The sequence below is a fragment of the Quercus suber genome, unplaced genomic scaffold, assembly GCF_002906115.3.
Source record: "Quercus suber isolate HL8 unplaced genomic scaffold, Cork oak 2.0 scaffold_48, whole genome shotgun sequence".
NCBI lineage: Eukaryota > Viridiplantae > Streptophyta > Magnoliopsida > Fagales > Fagaceae > Quercus > Quercus suber.
The window spans coordinates 1,228,630-1,247,723 of NW_027069513.1; the positions used below are offsets into that span (position 1 = coordinate 1,228,630).

Below are 19,094 nucleotides of genomic sequence, written 5' to 3' on the forward strand. Positions count from 1 at the left end.
CATTGAAAAACAGCTGGTTCATTTCTTGCCCAACTCCAAATGACATTGTAGTGGAACATCATTTGCATATTAAACCAAGCCGTGATGAAACTAACTTCATAAGTGACCACTATTTATACTAGTTGAAGAAATGTAAACAATTGCTCATTATATCAAAAAGAGGAGAGGAACAATTATCAGAACTATGCCTAACAAAAATATCAAGCTTGGCAGTTATGCTTTAACGATTGATGGCAGCTTCACAGAGCAAAACAGAATAACAACAATTGTTGCCTTGGTCACATGCAATAACATAAGATAAGCTTCAAACTTTCTACATGACCCTGATACAAACAATCAGCAAGCTTGCAATGAACATTGCTCAAAAGATGAAACAGAGATTGTTATCTGTGATCAGCTCATCCAAGTCAGTCTGCAAAGAGCACAAAATAGAACTAGAACTGTAAAATAAAGATTCTCTTGTTGAAAAAGTTTCCAGCCACTAAATAAAAACCGTTGTTATTGCAAGAGAACAAACGCATATCAAGGGTGAAAAAACAGAGGAGAAGCAAAAGCTAGCAATTCTTTAAGAATTCAATTGCAAAACTCCTTCAATAGCTAATTAAATGTACATTAGAAAACATCCATTCACATATGAAGCACAGTTACTTGAGGATGATTATTCATATTGTGAACAACCACCTCTTACAGAGTCAAATTTTGTTTTTCATATGTTCACATTGTAAAAAACAATCATTTGTATGTTACAACTTACAATCTAAGACACACATGGACTAATTGTTCTCGCAGCCAAAACTGCCGCATTTACAGTAGATGAGGCTGCATATGGGGATGAGGAACTCCAGGCTGATAAAGAGTGAGATGATCCATGGCTTTAACAATCAAGTCCTTCAAACCAGGATTTTGAGCCACAACAGAACGAGCAGCCCCTTCAAGTGCATTCAATGCCCGCGCTTGTTCAAGAGCCTTACTATTACCAACATTCAATGCAAGATAACACAACAACACAACTGAGTGCATTTGAGCCCAATCATTGGCCCTCAAAAGCTTCATCAGCAGTGGAACCCCATTGAACTCCAAAATCGCCTTGGAATGCTCCAAGCAATTAAAATTCTCGGCACACACAAACTTCTCCAACGCAATAACAGCCTCTGTTGCCACATCCACATTCTTATTCCCAAGCTGCAAAACCAAAGGACCAATAATCCTCGTCTCCCTAGCCGGAAAAGTCCTTGCCAAACACCCAATAGCTTTGATCGCCGGAATTTGCAATGTCCAACTATTGCCATCTTGAATCACTCTCAACAGTTGATCCAACACCGCCTTAGCAGGCGGAGAACTAGGCTTAAACGCGGCACGCCTAAGATCAGTATTATTTTCTGCCACAGCAGCTATTTCCATAACTGTCATCAAACAATTCAACTGCAACTCATCCTTCTCAAACTCAATCATTTTCGCCAAACACAACAACCCTTTTGTCTCCGTGATCTTCCGACTATTCACTAAACTACCTTTGGATAACTTCCATAAAGCCTCGGCACAACTAACTTTGACTTTTTGTTTGACTTCAGGTGTCTCATTATCCCTCTCTTTTCTAATATTACTACTATTATAATGATAATGTGAATTAGTAGTTGAACTACCACCGCCACTTCCACTACCACTTCTACTACTTCCATCTGAATTATACGAAAACGACCCCGTGTGATTGCTTTTCAATGGTTGTGTTGTTTTCCCAGCTAACTGAACTAAAGAGTGAATGGTAGTCTTACCCGACTGGAGAAAATTCGGGTCGTCGAGAATCGTATCCATTGCCAGCGAGGACACGAGAGGTCTGGTAACGTTTTCTCTAGCGAACTCCTCTTGAGCCAAAGGGTCGAGCTCAGCCATTCGAGCTACTAAATTCGCAACTGGGATTTGAACTCTGATTGTAGACTCAGTCAAAACGTGAACAATCATCGGAATCCCATGCGTGTCCACCACGTGTCGGACACGGTCCCGGTTCGTGACGATATTGAAAAGCGCGGTGGCGGCTGCGATTTGAGCTTCAACGGAAATCAACGAATTGGGTTCGTTGCTGTTGGTGTTGCTGAGCAGCTTGAGAAGCGGCGGGACCCCGCCTTCGTCGACGATGATCTTCTTGTTCCGATCGTTGTCTTTGGCCAGTGAAGCGAGCTCGAGAGCCGCGTCGGTTCGATCCTTCGGCTGACCCATGTGAAGCATAGCGGTGTGGGCCCAAACCCACGACAGAATCGGGTCGTTGCTCGCTATCGGCGGCAGGGAAAGGTTGGTTCCGTTGTCGGAATCGTAGATCGAGAGCAGCCACTTCATGTCGCCAATGGAAGACTCGAGAAGGTTCGAGACCTTGCGGAAGTCGGCCGTGGTGGTGATCGAGAACACCTGCCGAAGCACGCCGCTGTGCTTGCATTTTCGAACCAAGGTTAGGGCTCGGTCGAGATTCTTCGCCAAGTCGGCGACGATTCGGCGGATGGGCTGCTCGTACAGAGTTTGATGAGACTGCGCAGCTGTCAGCGGGAGTCGAACTGCGGCTCGAAGCATCTGGGAGAGCCGGTCGACTTGCTTCGCCAAGTCGAGACACTCGAGCTTTGATGCCTCGGCTTCTCGAGCTGACTTGCTCACTCGATCGGCTAGTAGGATTGGCAGTGAGAGTACCTCTTCGAGACTCTTTTCCTCGGCCATTAGATAAGGAAAGGAATGATGATGTTAGTTTTTTCGAAAGATCGAGAAAGCTTGTAAGTGTTTCAGTGACATACTCTGCCAGATAAAGAAACCAGGTTGTTTGTGGTTGTGTGTGATTAATAAATGGTACACTGTTTCTATAAAAAAATAAATAAATAAATAGTAAACTAATAAGTTAATAATTCTCTGTTTAATTAAGGGGATGTTTGGCGTCGGTATATTAAAAAAATTGATAACTAGTCAACTAATAACTAGTTTTCAGGAAGAAAAGTGGTCTAAAATCTTGGGCGAGGATTCCGGGGTCCGTTAAATTGTACCATATTAATTTTTGGAAAGTATACTTTATGTAATCGAACATCCTAATGAGCTATAAATAAATCTATGCCACGTAGTGTTAAACATCATTTTGCGCGTTTAATTTTTGAAAAGTTCTTAGGTACTTTTGGACTATAATAAAGAGAGATGCTACGTTTACAACAATTTTACAACATTTTTACAACAAATCATAGGTGGTTAGTTATTATTGGTTCAAATTTGAAACTAATAGTAAAATTACTTTTTTGCCCCAATAATAATAACCAGTAACAACCTACCACTTAGGATTTGTTGTAAAATTGTTGTAAAAATGTTATAGACATAGCATTTCTCTATAATAAAATAGTGTTTCATTCTTTACTTCAAGATAATCTAAAAATTACTCGAATTGCTCTTAATTTTTGTAATTGTTAATGGCACAAGGTGTTAGCATCTATGAATGGTAATCTTGGAAAGCAAACAGATTATATTAAAAAAAAAAATCTTATGACAAGGATCTTACATTTATAGGAATCTTCGTGTTAAGGAAAATATTATAGAAAAAGAAAGAAGATAATGATTGGCCGAGAGGCAGAGAGAAATAATAGTTCAGAAATCATCCAAGTCCAACTTATATGTTTTTTTGGATAGGTATGAATCATCCAACTCATATGAAAGCGAAGGAAATTTCCATGTCCTTTTACCCTTCATCCTCTTTCTCCTTCACACGCAAATGTTTTGTCAAACAGGTGCACATATTTAAGCATATTAAATTATCCACTCAAATCTATTTAATTCACCTACTCCCAACTATCAATGTAATTTTTTTTTTTTAATAATAAATATCAATGTATGTTTTTGAGATAACATATTCACCATGCATCTACATGTTAGCGGTCTGAATTATAGAGTAAGATGATAAATAGAAGTTTTTCAATGGAGTGACAAGTGACAATCTAGATTTAAAATAATATTAATAATGTTTAATAAATCCCGTGCATTACACGGGTTACATGTTAGTCTACATTTAAAACCATAGGCATTAAGTAAAAAGGTAAATCGAAATCACATAGAACGAATGGGTTTCCAAATTATAAAAGATTAAAGTAGTCTGAAAATTATTTAAAATTCTATATTGAGGGTGGTGGGGATAAACTCATCAGCTTAACTTGAAAGGTAAGACTAGACAGAGGAAGCGGGAAGAACCATTATGACATCTCTCTATGAAATTGAAAGACAAATTGACTTGGAAGTAAAGACTTGACATCTTTGCCTGCAACACAGGTTGAATTGGCTTTGGCTACCTTATTGTCCTCTATTAAATTGGAAGACAAATTTGACTAGGAAGAAAGCATGTTACAACTTTGCCAGCAGCGCAGGCTGAATTGGCTTGACTACCCCGTAGTCCTTGATATCATTGTCTTTGGCTTCCAATTCACAGGCACTGGGAGGAACATCTACCGCAAGCGAACAATTGAAGAACCCATGAGGCTGCATCCACAAACACCATCATGACTACAACAAACTTTAGTTATTTTAACCCCTATATTACTAAACTTTATTTCAAAGGTTATTGGTCCCTCAAAATAAGTTAAAACACCCTTGAAAAAAAAAAACAAAACAAAACAAAACAAAACAAAACCGCGCCAGTTTTGTACCAAAACTTTTACCTTTTTCAGCTCACAACCCTTGATAAATTTTTCAGCCCTTGAAAAAAGCACACAACAAAATTTTCATCTCTTGAAAAAAGCTCACAACAAAATTTAAAATTATACCGCAGAACGTAACCAATAAACACCTCTCGCTCCAAACAATTCTATCACTCTCTCGCTGAAAGCCTGAAACTGAGAAAGCATAGAAATCTCATAGAGCTTGTGGAAATCTCATTGAGCTCGACGATCATCGATTAGGTACATAATCGCACAGCTCCGCGTACGAGTTGATCTCGGTTTTGTGACTCTTCGTCCCTCTTGGCGTGTTTCTCAGTTCCAATTAGGTACAAATCACAAACTCTAATTTCATTTTTTATTTTTTATTTTTGGTTTACCCACACTTTTTCATCGATTTCCCCATGATCTTTGTTTCACAATTCTCAGAAAATTGAGCTCATCATTGATTTCCCTATTTCAATTTCTAATTGTTCGACTTTTGCAATTTCATTATTTGATTTCAAATCATAATCTTTGTTTCCTTTACAGTTTTCGATTTCTATTTTTCATTTTTGCTCTGTCAAGTGTGTTTGTGTATTCAAATTTAGTTTTCTTTCTCTTCGTGTGTTTATTTCAATCTACATTGTCCAACTTGTTGGCTTTGGTGGGTGAGTGTTGACTTTGAACTATATGGATCTGCTGGGTATCATTGTTAGCTATTGGAAATTTGTGTTTAGTAGTAGAGGAATATTAGTAGTGCTTAAAGCTTACTTGGGTTTATAGTGAAATAGTAGTATTTTAACAATTCCAGAGTGGAGTTACCCTAAAACTTTGGAGACTCGGGCCTGTTTGTTTTACCATCTCAAACTTACATTTTTACATTTTAAACAACATTACACATATTTCCACACACTTTTTCACCCACATGTATTTCAAAAAACTATAAATAACATTACTCAAACTACTCTACCAAACCCCCCCTCAGAGGACCTTAATTCGTAATTTACTATTTTAAACATTGTGTTTGGGATGATGGGTTTATTGAAATGCTATCGGTTTTTCTTCTGATGGTAATTTGGAATGGACACAGGTTTTGTTTAGATAACAGAATGGTTGAGGCAAATTTATTTATTTTTTTTTTTTCCACTGCTTTGGTTCATATTTTATTCTTCTGAGTTTTCTAAGGGAAATATTGCCAACGAAGAGATCCTGCCACCTTTAATCCGTGCTAATAGCTGTCCAATTCTTTGTACTCATAAACAGAGCATTTTGACACCACCCGTGAAAACAGACTTGTAGCATCAAATTATAAATAGCTTACAAATTCTAAAGCCTACCAGAATTAAATCTTCTTTTCTAGGCTTGGGGTGAGGGGAAAGATTGGGATATATTTGCATCTACTTTTGATGCTTCTTGTGTTAGTCATGCTGGATACATCTATTGACATAAGGTAAACGTGTGAATCAATTTGCAAACCTTGAATCAACAGAAAATGGCCGTGCTAGATGGTTAGGATGAGTTAGCATGTTTATGTTGAGTGAGCATCAGGGGTCTTAGCAAATCCAACGAAACTAGAAATTCAGCCCCAACTTCAATCAATCAAATAGTCAAATGCTACTTGGTAACTGTTTAAGATGAGGTCTTTCTAAAGGCATTAATGGAAAACTTCTTAGTGCTAATCCAAACAACATATAAGTTTTGAAAGGAACTCTAAGGACCCGTTTTTAATGAAACTTGATTTCTTTTTCTTTTTTTTCTTTTTTCTTTTTTGCGGGGGTGGGGGTTGGTGTTGGGGAGGTCGCTATTGAGAGTCCCAACTAGGATTGAGGTTAGAAAGATGGGAGAGAATGCCTTCATCATATAGCTCATAAGCCCGTTGGGCTGCTACTGGTATCAAAAGTAAATATAGCATGAGTAATTCAAAGCACATCATTATGCCACTATGTCATGCCTTGTACAGCTATCACTCTTTTGGCAGTTGATTAGATTCTATTATTTCTTCTTTTGCAGCTTGCTTGGAACTTCTGCAACTTCTATCAGTCAACACCAACAAAATTGGCCAGGGAGAATTATTTCTTTCATTCTGGGCAGGTGAGTTATCCCTATTCTTGTGCTATACAATGTTTTTGTCTCTGTGTGTGTGTCTTACACTACATCCATAAATACCTGTTTTAGGACATGACTGTGGGCTTCTACATAAGTAAATGAATGCAATAATTTTCATTGTTAGTGTTGGTTTGGATTTGCTTATTTACTTGAAGTATTAAGATATGTCAAGGTTTGGGTTTGTTCATTCACTTAAAGCATTAGGATCTCTCCTATCTGAGAAAGTGAAGTTCTAACAAACATGAAACTATAAATAAATAAGTTGAATAAACTTAAAAATGGCAGCAACATAAAGTTGATTGATGACAATGATGCTGCAACAAGGAGAATCCCCTTGATCCAAAAAATGTACATAAGTCAACCACTAGTTTGTTTTATGCACTTTGGATGTTTGTTGTTAGATCCCCTTGATCTCCCATTATTTGATATTTACTTATACTATTTTTGGGCTGTTCTTGTTGTCTAGTTTCTGACAGTTCTTGAAAAGTTTCTGCTCAGCTTGCCAATGAGTTTCTGATTTGCTGCATTAACACGTATATGCACTAAATAGTAAATACACTTTCTAAATGACCAAATAAATTTTTCAAAAAAAAAAAAAAAAAAACTCTTTCTAGTCATAGAAACAGTGGGCTGGTAGATAGTTTCTGGTTCCTCTTTTATCATATCCTTAGAGCTTAAGATCATCAAGTACATTGAAATATTCTTTTGTGCAGGCTTTTCCACTGGATTTCGTACTCTTTTCCAGTTGAGGACAACTTAAGGGGTGTCCCTCATTGAAGATTTAAAAAAAAAAATTTAATTCAACTTTAGATGGAGCGGAATTGGGTAAAGCTTAGGAATAGAGCTCTTCCTGAGTATAGACAATGAATTAAAGACTTCCTTGATTTTACATTTGAGCATACAACAATGGGGGATGAAATTTATTGTCCGTGTAAGAAATGCAATAACTACTTTGCAAAGACCAAAGATGATGTTGAGGTTGATTTGCTTACTACTGGTATTCTCCCAAGTTATACTCATTGGTTTAGACATTGTGAGGAGAGACATTTTCAAACATGTGATAGTTTGGATAGTGATGATGAGTCAGACGGGGATGGCTTGAGTGAATGAGATGGTAGAAGATTATTGTGCAACCTTTAACGCAGCCAGTTGTATATTTGGAGATTCGAGTGGTGATGGTACTCCTGAAGAGCCTAATGATGATGCAGCTAACTTTTTTTTGAAACTAGGAGATAACGAGCAAAAACTTTTTCAAGATTGCAAGAATACAAAATTGTCTTTCATTGTGAAGTTACTTCACATTAAATGCCTTAGTGGTTGGACAAACAAATCGTTTACTCTATTGCTTCAATTGTTGAATGATGTGCTTTCTAAAGTTATTTTAGAGTTGCCAAATTCATTATATGAGGCAAAGAAGATGATTCGGGATTTGGGTCTTTGATTATGTGAAGATAGGTGCTTGTGAAAATAAGTGTATGTTGTATTGGAAGGAAAATTCCAACAGAATTGAGTGTCAAGTTTGTGGCATCTCAAGATGGAAATTAAGTGAAGGGAGTGTAAGGGGTAAAAAAGTCCCTCACAAGGTATTGCGTTATTTCCCAATAACACCAAGGCTCAAGAGGTTTTTCCTGTCAAAAAAGACAGCTTCCTACATGACTTGGCATCATGATAAGTGTGTTGATGATGGCCTATTAAGACATCCAGCTGACTCTAAGGCATGGAAAATTTTTGATGAGATACACGAGTCATTTTCTACTGAGAAGCGCAATGTTAGGTTGGGTTTAGCAAGTGATGGGTTTAATCCATATGGAAACATGAGCACCAGTCATAGCACATGGCTTGTTGTCCTTGTTCCGTATAATTTACCACCGTGGATGTGTATGAAGCAATCTTATTTTATGCTAGCATTGCTCATTCTAGGACCGAAAGGTCCTAGAATTAAAATTGATATTTATTTGCAACCATTAATTGATGAGCTGAACAAATTATGGGAAGTTGGTGTTACTACTTTTGACTCTAGAAATCAAAATTTCAATATGCGTACAGCAGTTTCACGGACAATTAAGGACTTCCCAGCATATAGGAATCTTTCTGGTTGGAATACAATGGGTGCTTTGGCATGTCCTTCTTGTCATAATGAAACAAGTTCTTCTTATTTGCAAAATGGAAGAAAGTTTTGTTTCATGGGGCATTGACACTTCTTGCCAATCAAGCATAGATGGAGATTGGAATCTAAGAAATTTCATGGTAAGAAAGAGATTGGTTTATCCCCTAAGCAACTATCTAGAGATGATGTGCTTAGTCAATTATGTGGTCTTGAATTCTTGATATTTAGGAATGGTGCGAAGAAGAGAAAACATGATGAGTTAACTGAAAAAGATAATTGGTTGAAGAAGAGTATATTTTTCAAATTACCATATTGGAGAACCTTATTATTGAGAAATAATTTAGATGTTATGCACATTGAGAAGAATGTGAGTGATAGTATAATCGGGACATTGATGAGAACTAAAAAAAAAAAAAACAAAAAAAAAAACAAAAGATAACTTGAATTCTCATCTTGATCTAAAAGCCATGGGCATTAGGGAGGAACTCCATCCAATACCGTGTGGGGAATATTTAAAGCTGCCATCTGCATGTTATACTTTATTTGTCGACGAGCAAAGAGATTTTTGTGGATTCTTAAAGGAGGAAAAGTTTCCTGATGGTTATTCCTCAAACATTGCTAGATGTGTGAATATAAAAGATCAGAAGATATCTGGACTTAAGAGCCATGATTGCCATATCTTATTAGAGACCTTACTTCCTTTAGCAATAGATGGATTGCTGCCAGAATAAGTGTCTGCAAAAGTGTCTAAACCACTAATTGTGCTGAGTAATTTCTTTAAAGCACTGTGCTCAAAGGTGCTAAGTGTGAATGACTTGGAGAAAATGGAATCTCAAATTGCAATAGGACTTTGTCATTTGGAAATGATATTCCCTCCATCATTTTTTGATGTTATGATGCATTTACCTGTTCACGCTGGTGAGGCTATGATTTCTGGACCTGTCCAATATAGGTGGATGTACCCGATAGAAAGATACTTGCAAACACTAAAGAACTATGTTCATAATCCTGCCTGTCCAGAGGGTTCTATTGCAGAACGGTATTTGATAGATGAATGCTTGACATTTTGCTCAAGATACTTTCATGGTATTGAGACTCAATTTAATCGAGTTGAACGAAATTGGGATGGAGATCATTTACAGCCATACGAAGGATTGCCCATTTTTTCTCCAATTAGTCGTGCTTTAGGTAGGGGATATGATGAAAGGAAAGTGAGCAAGCAACTCTTAGATCTAGCTCGTGGACCATTAGAAGAAGTTGTATGTTATAAGGGTACATTGTCAATGATTTCAGATTTCGAAAAAATGAAGTTGATTGTAACAGTAGAACTCAAAGTTGTGGAGTCTTGGTAAAAGCAGATGCAAGTATGGGCAATCGTGATTATTATGGTGTTTTAATTGATATCATTGAGTTACACTACATGGGAGGCAATAAGATTGCAATGTTTAAATGTGAATGGAGGGATGTTGACCATTGTGGTAGAGGAATTATGGTTGACAAGTTTGGTCGAACTCTTGTGAATGTAACACATTCATTAAAGAGTAATGAACCTTTCATGTTAGCATGTCAAGCCGAGCAAGTATTTTATGTGAAAAGCATAAGGAATCCTCAGTGGCAATTTGTTATAAAAATAGAACCTCAAAATTATTACAATATGCCATCTCCAAAGGAGGAAAATGATGATGAAGAAGATGATGATGATCAAGAGCCATACCAACAGAATGATTCACATGGTCATCAAATGGGTTTCATAAGTACTGATGATCAAGATGATGCTATTATTTCATTAGATAGGGTTGACATACCTAGCAGACTTGTGGATATGGATGATGTTGATATGAATTAATGAGATTAAACATTTCAAAATGAATGTAATTTATTTACTTGAAAGTTATGTTCTTGACTTATCTATATAGTTACATGTTCATTTGTTTTATATCGTGTATTTATGTATATGTTTCATTTATATAGTAATATGCGTGTATTGACTAAACTAATTAAATATGCATATGACGAATAGTGCTAACATATATTGGATTGATCAAAGCAAGGGATTCTACTAATGGCAAACGGAGGTAGCAAAGGAGGAGTTGGCACAAGTGATGCTAATGGAAGTAGAAATGATCTGGCTCATCAAGGTAAGTTTTAAATTATGCTTTCAAGTTTTTTAATATTGTATTGAATATACTATTCTAGTAAGTTGAGGTGATCTTTATTTTTATTTGTCTCCCCACAAGGAAGAAGAAAGGGCGAGGGCCTACTCAGAATCTTAAATTGGCCAAAGAGTTCAAGGGAGGGGATCAAGTTTTTTAATACTGTATTGAATATACTATTCTAGTAAGTTGAGATGATCTTTATTTTTATTTTTCTCCCCATAGGGAAGAAGAAAGGGCGAGGGCCTACTCGGATTCTTAAATTGTCCAAAGAGTTCAAGGGAGGGGAAAGATATGAGATTGGTTGATTGAATGGAAGACCTGTAGGGCCTCATGCTCGTGATTTAATAAATGAATGTACAAACTTGTTAGGGCACAACAGAATGTACCTCTAAAGTTCACAGATTGGAAAAAAATACCCTATATCAACAAAAAGAAGCTTTTTGATAAAGTATTGGTAAGTAGCATAATAAAATCTAGTAGCAGCTTCTATGATTTTTTTATTATATTCTTATTTGTGTATTTATGTTTCGTTCTATTGTAGGAGTATTTCAAAGTTAAGGGTCGAGACTAAGAGGTTTGGCGACAAATGGGTAGTTCCTACTCAAATTATTGTGACTCCCTAAAAAAAAAGTGGTTTAAGACATGGTGAAGCAACAGAAGATGCACGAGCAAATGTTCCACCCAAACTAGAGAAGGATGATTGGAATTGTCCCGTGGATTTGTGGAGCAAGCAAGATTATATGGTACCATTACAAAGAATTTATTATCAAATTTATCCTTAACTATTGTCTTGTGGACTTGTTGGTTTATGGGACTAACTTATCATTCTTAAATGTAGGACGTGTTTGAAAAACAAGGAAAATTGGGACAAAAACAATATTATCCACACTTCTAGTTCAAAAAGTTTCCAACAACGTAGTGCGGAAGAGGTATATGCCAATGACTACAATATCACTGCCAATGATATTGTAATCAACATGTTTCTTGATTTTGTTTTTCTATTTGCTATGTTAAGGACTTAAAAAAAGTGTCAAAAAGTTATGTGATAACTCAACATGTATGTATGTATAAATAAATAGTACTTGGGCTGGAATTGAGTTACACATACATCAACCTTGGGCTTGCTCTCAGTTCCTTTCATTGCGCTAGTTCTTTTCAGCCCATCTGAGTTATTGCATGGACCTATTTACAGTTATATAGCCCTTGTCACTAGATCTGCATTACAGTTGTATAGCCCTTGGACCGTACCAAAATATTTTAGAACCATGTTTCTTAACTTTGTATTTGTTTCTTAGTTCTGTGAATGCTTTCTATTTGTTGTTATTTGACTTCGTTTTGCTGAGTTATTGCATTATTCATCTTCAATACTTAATTACTATATACTTTCTATTTGTTTTGTCAAATGGTAGAAAGAGAAGACAGGTCATAGCCCTAGTAGAATTGAATTATTTGACATCACCCATGTGCAAGCTAATGGGCAAGCAGTAAATGAACCAACACAAGATGCATTGGTATGAAATCTTCTAATTATATTAATATAGATAGTATATTTTATGTGATTTTGTTGCAAGTTACTTTTCTTTTTAGGTGGCATTGAGGAATCTTACTACTCAAGTGAATGAGGGGCATTGCAAATATCTCAAGATCAAATGTTTATGGAGGTGTTTGGACCTGAGCGTCATGGACGAGTTGTGGCTATGGGGTTGGAGTCACTCCTACCAAGTTATGGGTTCCTCCTCATCTAGAATGTATGATCTTGAGAAGTGACTCCAAGAATTTGAACAAAAAACGCTAAGAATCTGAACAAAACGCTTAGAATCTGAACACAAACGAATAGAGGTTGATGCAGAGTTGAAAGAAGAAGTAAAGCACCTCAAAAGCATGCTCGAACAACAAGCTATTCAAATGGCAGAACAAAGAAGACATTTTGAGAAATAACAAGCTAGTCAAATGGCAAAACAAAGAGCACATTATAACAATATGATGATGCAAATGTTGAGTTATATCACCTCTCAATCAGCCCAATCTAGTAGTGATCACTAAGGTATGAAGATCAACTCAAGCTAGTCACTATATCTAAGCAAAGATTAAACTTCAATTTGGATCATATGTTTTAAACTCTAACTTTGGTTTCTTCAATTTGGACCAGATGTTTTAAACTCTGGAACTTTGGTTTCTTCTTTGATGCTTTGTCAGCTTATGTTGCAATAAAGGGTCTAGTTTTTGTTGCCAAATTGAGTGCCTGAATTATTGCATGCTAGTGCCTTCTGTTCCAGGCAATGGTTAAGTGGAAACATTTTGCATGGATTTAAAGTTAATATCTGTTTTCATACTCATTCAACTCATGCAACAGTAGTGTTAAGTGTTACTTCTACATTAATTACTAAATTTTCATGTGGGATGGTTATTCTTTTCAATATTACCTGTGGATTTAAAGTTAATATCTGTTATTCTCTTATTGCAGACAAGGAAGTTTTTCTCCTGCATACAAAAGTTGACCTTGTAGTAACTCTTGGTGGGGATGGAACGGTCCTTTGGGTATGTGCATTTACTTTGATTTTAGCAATTATTTTTAAATCAGAATGTATTATAACATTAAAATATTATTTAGAGTACTTACATTACAGTTGCACTTTATCTTGTTTTCTTCTTTTTGTTGAATGACGTTTCTTTAACCAGTATGCTTTATTTAGATACATGAACTCTGTTGTGTCTTTTTTGTTCTTTTTGAAATTGTGGGTATCTTAAATTTGATATTGTGGAAAGGTGTGTAGATATATTTGCTGGGAAATTAGCAAAATTTGGTATCATTCTCTCCTTTTCAAAACTTGAGGGCACCATAATGGCTGAAATGTTCAATTGTACTAGCTGATAACTTCTTGCTTGGGAGATGATGATGAAGAATAAAATGTATCAAAACTTTTAACTCTTGGACAGATTTGGTCTTTGTACAAAGTGTGGTTGTTGATATCTTTTCTCTTAAACAATAATTGACATATCGGCAGTTTGTATGCAGCCCCTAATCTGTTAATTTGTACGTTTGAGTTTAGAGATCAAAGAAAGTGTAATTGTAGCAATATACCACTTTTGCTATACATCAATATCATAGCATATGATCTCAACAGTTGTGAATTTTTGTGTGTGTATGTGTATGTATATATATTTTGTGCATGATTGTGGTTTTTTTTTTTTTATAAATAAAATAAAATCTTATTTTGAGAGTCAAGAGACCTCTTAAATAACCTTATTTATCAAGGGTTGTAAATATAAATCTTTTAAACCTTGGTAAAAGGTTATTTAAGGGTTTCTTGACCCTCAAAATAAGATTAAAGCACTTGTTTTGAGGGCCACGAAGGCCTTCAAAATTTCTTTTCGACAGTATATGTTTCAAGGTTATCAAAGGTCAATTGGACTCTTAAAATAATTTTTTTCAAGGTTTTTTAATACTTTTTTAAGGGTTTTGACCCTTGAAAAAAGTCATATTTGTTGTAGTCTCAAAATCAGTATCAAGTATGAGACCACATAAAGGACGATTCGGGAAGCATGATCAGAAAGAGAATTGACATAAAATATCCACATTTATGTGCGGAATAGAGCAGCTACTACGAACTGAAAAACGATCACCCAGAGAAGAGTGATCTTCTGTGATGATAATTAGTTGCACTTCTAGAAGAAGGTTATAAAGTAGAAAATGCGGCATACTATAATTAACAAAGTGGCATATAGTGATCTGAAATTTTCCCTATATAGGTTTGGATTTCAGATCCCTCTACTGAAAAGAAAATGCCATATTTACATCAATTCAGTATATGCAACCCTTTTAAATAAATGTGGGCTAGTATCCTTAAAGACCATGCTGTATATATAGGGTGTCACTAAAAAAAAAAGGAAAATTGAAGGGAAAAGTTAGATTAGTAAGTTGATACCATAAGCATAAAACCAATGCGCTCCGCCGGCATTACAGGCCAGTCTTCCAACCAAGGGACATGTGTGATTCCAAATACATACCTGCATTTAATGAAATTACTTGTTAGCTAGTAGAAAAAATTGCAATCAGGCATGATACTGAATTTGACCTAGAAACAAAAAGAAGAATGCAGGGAATAAAAAGGAAAAACATATTTAAAGATTACAATTTGTGAACTTTCTCAATCATAATTTAAAGGAAATGTCACTTATATAGGAACAAAGGGGTAAAGTTTAGAGACAATTCATGTTAGTACTTTTTCAAAAGCAGCAATATGCAAAAATCAACATTAAACAACATTGGTAGCTTTCTATTATTCTATCTTAGGCAAATTCCTGAAACCAGAAATTGTATGAGATGAGAAAAGTATGCGTATGGAATATAATATAGAAGTTCTGGCTTATTCACACAGGAAGAGCTGCTTCTATGACATTAGTGGCAAGGGCAAAACAAAGAGAGAAAAGACCAACCATAGAACTATATCTGTTTCTTCCAGAGATCGATTCTGACCCATGTAGCCAATCCTTCATCAACACATGGATTTTGATTAGGGAACTCTCCTCCAGGAAACATTTCATCATGAGCATATGGTGTCAATAATTGGACCAACATATTTCACAAGAATTTGTAATGTCAATAATTGCACCTGGTAACATACTTTATTGCTATTACCCAAGGCAATAATAATTACTTTATGTTGGTTGATTGGGCCTTTTCCTGGGCTTGCTAGCAAACTATGGAGTGTTATGCCCAATCAGTCCTCTGGCCTGCACAACATAGCTCACACAATTTGTTTAAGTTACACATAATCCTGTAATGAGACAAGTCATTTCTTAAACCCTACAGATTATATCGTGCTACATAGATGGGGAAAAAATCACTTTGAATGGAAGGAAACACAAGATTGATTTGTGTTTAAGTTTGCTCTAGACAAAATAAATCTCACTTCTAAATTGTGTCAAAAAGTGCTGATATAAATGACATTCAACTAAAGGAATTCAAACAAAGAATAATGGACCGTAGATGTGTCACATGATTAGAAAGTACTAATAATACAGCTCTAAAACTAGGATAGGGATGCCTTACAATCCAATGGTGAGCACTCAAAGGACTACAATCACGCATTGCTTCCAACTCAGATTTGAGCAGTCTCTCTTCAGCATACAATGCATTATTGTGGACATTGTTCTCTCCAGGTTCCTCAGCTTTGACATCCACCTCTACAACCTACAAATGAAGGAAAGAAAACAACTATATGATATTATGAGGTAAATAACAGAGAAGCAACTAGACATTTCATGTTAACCAAATATTAATCAAGCACAAGAATCCATTAGAGATAATCTCATTTCTAGGAAGCAAGTCCTTGTTTCTAACAGACATCCACCTCTACAACCTACAAGGACTATTTCCCATACTAGAGTCTTTATAGATTATGGATTACAAGGAATTATTTCTAAGAAAATGAATGGGTAATAACCAACTAGCATTGCACATTAAAGGCTTCTGAATTTTTGAGGACCACACCAACACCATGGAAAACAACTCTTAAAGGATTGCTGCAAAGGTTCCACTTAGTTCCAAATTTTTTGTGGTTGGCCATAGATCCTCCACAAATAAGTTAGAGTTCGCCACATGTATTCTTTTCCTCCATTCTATTCTATCCAAAATCACAATTTTTGTTACTTCCTTAATTGACATGTCCATTTTAACTACTACTACTATTATTGTTATTTTTGGTCTTCATCATTGAAAATTACACACGCACTAATAGCACCTTAAATGCTGCCCTCCTAATGCATCCAGGCTACCAAACCTTCTGTCTCAGCTACTGATGGTGTGACAGAGATATAATTGTGGGAAAGATGATCCCCTACTTAATTCTTAAGCATCTTAAGATCCTATACTATTTCTTAAGCATCAAAGCAGTGTACCTGATTGAAAGCTTCACCACCAGCCATGTCCATACGAGCAATGAAAAAGTGTTGATGAACAGGTGCATATAAACCTGGGGCTATCATTGTCCCGTACTTTCGATTGCTCTCTTAACTGACTGTCAGCTCTCTGAACATGTACACGAAAAAGCTTCAATTTTTCCATCCTGTAACAGCATATAACATACATGTTAAGAGAGCTGACAGTCAGTTACCACAATTTTAAAGAAAATAATGAGATAAACATAGGAAGCCAAACGAAGTTTCAAATCACGGACACGCCAAAATTGGCCAAGTGCCCGTGTCCGACACGGGTACTGGTAAGACACGATAAACAGATGCTCCTACATAGGAAGCCAAATGAAGTTTCAAATTCTATGTTGCACGGACACGCTAAATTTGGCCAAGTACCCGCGTCGGACACGTGTAGATAGGCGAGCACCTCCGATGTAGATCGGCGATGAATGACGCCCGTCCAACGTCACCGAGGCTCCGCCGGTTAGTTTCTCTCTCACCATCTGGCCCTGGGTCTGGCGCTCAACCTGGGTTTTCTCTTCTTTCTTTTCTTTTTTCATTTTGGTTTTCTGTGTTTGGGTTTTCTCTCTTGCTTTTTTTACTTTCGTCCTTGTCTAGCATTTGTAGCTGTGACCTGTTTTTTCTTTTTTGGTTATTTTATTTGTTTTGTTGTTTAGCTTAGCAGTAGTGACTTAAATTAATAGCTAAATAACAAACATGATTTGTCCCAAATTTAATCTACCTGTTTGTGATTTGATTTTGACAGTTTACCCACATGTGGTCTTTTTTGTTAATGCTCTGTAACTCATCTCCCTACTTGCCATTAGACTAACCTCTTACATGCCAAAATCAAAACACAAAACAGTTCAAACACCCTCTCTCCCCGAAAACACTCTGGCACTTGCTCACCCTCTCAAACCAAGGAAGGAGACCATTGAAGATTTAAGTCCCTGTTTATTGCCTCTGCTACTAATCCTTTTATTTATTATTTTTGGCTTAGAGCACTTCTCATGTAATTATTTATTATTTAAGTCCTTGTTTATTGCCGGGCACATATGTATCTATCTCTTTAAAATTTTGGTGGTACCCTCAATGTTAGAGGTAATTTATACCTAAATAATTTAAAATGTCAGATGATGGTTAGACAGGTTCACAATACATAGCCATGTTGAAGATGATGATCCCAAGAACATAAGCCAACATATATTATTCTTAAGATGTTAAAGATTAAAGCACCTTAGTTTTGATCATGGTTTTAAAAACCGGACTCGGGATAAAACCGAATTTGCCCCTAGTTCCCAGTTTTTCTTGGGTTTGACTGGTTTTTTTCGATTTTTACTCGATTTTTGGCCTTTTTCTTGACTGGACTATCCTTCGGTTCTCAATTCAACTAGTCAGACCGGCTAGTCCGGTCCGATTTTTAAAACCATGGTTTTGACATGAGATTCAAATAAAACAAACAAATCATGCATCTTTAATACCAAAACACCTTAGCATTAGCAGCTTAAAAGCAACATGCTTCAATTGGTAAATGGGCCCGTTTGGTAAGAAATTTCTAGTAATGTTGTTTGTATTTTTTGGAAATTCGTGTGAGTGAAAAAGTGTATGAAAATACATGTAATGTTGTTTAAACACTAAAAACTATTGTTTAAACAATGAGAATTTTGGATTTCTTAATGCATCCATGTAATTGTTTTGGAATCCCCTTCTATCATTGCCCCCTGCAAATTATGCCCAAACATTAAATTTACAAAGCCCCTTGGACAACTATGCTAGCTAGTCCCTTTGGATACCAACCAATCATGGACGGAGCCATGGTTGGACTTGGGGGGTAATAGCCTCCCAAATTAAAATATATATATATATATATATATATAAGCTCTGTGGCTGCTAACTGACTGGATGATTGAAAATGAGAATTTCACTCATCAACGTACTTTCGATTGCTCTCTTAACTGACTGTCAGCTCTCTGAACATGTACACGAAAAAGCTTCAATTTTTCCATCCTGTAACAGCATATAACATACATGTTAAGAGAGCTGACAGTCAGTTACCACAATTTTAAAGAAAATAATGAGATAAACATAGGAAGCCAAACGAAGTTTCAAATCACAGACACGCCAAAATTGGCCAAGTGCCCGTGTCCGACAAGTGTCCGACATGGG

The 19,094-nt window shown here is 36.2% G+C and overlaps 3 protein-coding genes across 7 annotated transcripts; 1 reads left to right on the forward strand and 2 right to left on the reverse strand.

The window, feature by feature from the left end:
* Positions 1-561: 561 nt before the first annotated feature.
* LOC112035667 (uncharacterized) lies at positions 562-2,828 on the reverse strand. Its single transcript, XM_024068495.2, has one exon. It carries the CDS (start codon positions 2,698-2,700, stop codon positions 805-807), a length of 1,896 nt encoding a protein of 631 aa, XP_023924263.2. The 5' UTR covers positions 2,701-2,828; the 3' UTR covers positions 562-804.
* Positions 2,829-3,943: 1,115 nt separating this feature from the next.
* Positions 3,944-17,570, reverse strand: LOC136061220 (amine oxidase [copper-containing] zeta, peroxisomal-like). 4 transcript variants are annotated; one of them, XM_065771736.1, is made up of 7 exons: positions 17,356-17,570; positions 16,914-17,080; positions 16,066-16,206; positions 15,638-15,746; positions 15,450-15,503; positions 14,939-15,020; positions 3,944-4,485 (listed from the first exon to the last, which is right to left on the reverse strand). In XM_065771736.1, the coding sequence occupies exons 5-7, from the start codon at positions 15,491-15,493 to the stop codon at positions 4,351-4,353; spliced, it is 261 nt and encodes an 86-aa protein (XP_065627808.1). In that variant the 5' UTR covers positions 15,494-15,503; positions 15,638-15,746; positions 16,066-16,206; positions 16,914-17,080; positions 17,356-17,570; the 3' UTR covers positions 3,944-4,350. The 4 variants fall into 4 exon arrangements, 3 of the variants coding, with proteins under 3 accessions (XP_065627808.1, XP_065627807.1, XP_065627806.1); XR_010628332.1 differs by lacking the exon at positions 3,944-4,485 and adding an exon at positions 6,839-7,270 and having other exon boundaries at positions 15,450-15,746; positions 17,356-17,567; XM_065771735.1 differs by lacking the exon at positions 3,944-4,485 and having other exon boundaries at positions 14,623-15,020; positions 17,356-17,563.
* On the forward strand, positions 9,086-13,789 carry LOC136066824 (uncharacterized). 2 transcript variants are annotated; one of them, XM_065771732.1, is made up of 6 exons: positions 9,086-10,994; positions 11,235-11,755; positions 11,851-11,941; positions 12,422-12,523; positions 12,600-13,056; positions 13,477-13,789. In XM_065771732.1, the coding sequence occupies exons 2-5, from the start codon at positions 11,709-11,711 to the stop codon at positions 12,777-12,779; spliced, it is 420 nt and encodes a 139-aa protein (XP_065627804.1). In that variant the 5' UTR covers positions 9,086-10,994; positions 11,235-11,708; the 3' UTR covers positions 12,780-13,056; positions 13,477-13,789. The 2 variants fall into 2 exon arrangements, with proteins under 2 accessions (XP_065627804.1, XP_065627805.1); XM_065771733.1 differs by lacking the exon at positions 9,086-10,994 and having other exon boundaries at positions 11,034-11,755.
* Positions 17,571-19,094: the final 1,524 nt, after the last annotated feature.

What these genes read in the sequence shown, in the direction of transcription:
- LOC112035667 (XM_024068495.2), bottom strand. Translation starts at nt 2,700, where the DNA reads ATGGCCGAGGAAAAGAGTCTCGAAGAGGTACTCTCACTGCCAATCCTA.
- LOC136066824 (XM_065771732.1), top strand. Translation starts at nt 11,709, where the DNA reads ATGATTGGAATTGTCCCGTGGATTTGTGGAGCAAGCAAGATTATATG. An exon ending in GGAGCAAGCAAGATTATATG is followed by an intron (nt 11,756 to 11,850) that starts GTACCATTACAA and finishes TCTTAAATGTAG; the next exon opens with GACGTGTTTGAAAAACAAGG. An exon ending in AACCAACACAAGATGCATTG is followed by an intron (nt 12,524 to 12,599) that starts GTATGAAATCTT and finishes TTTTCTTTTTAG; the next exon opens with GTGGCATTGAGGAATCTTAC.
- LOC136061220 (XM_065771736.1), bottom strand. Translation starts at nt 15,493, where the DNA reads ATGGGTCAGAATCGATCTCTGGAAGAAACAGATATAGTTCTATG. An exon ending in GAAACAGATATAGTTCTATG is followed by an intron (nt 15,021 to 15,449) that starts GTTGGTCTTTTC and finishes CATTAAATGCAG; the next exon opens with GTATGTATTTGGAATCACAC. An exon ending in GCATTGGTTTTATGCTTATG is followed by an intron (nt 4,486 to 14,938) that starts GTATCAACTTAC and finishes TTGTGGATGCAG; the next exon opens with CCTCATGGGTTCTTCAATTG.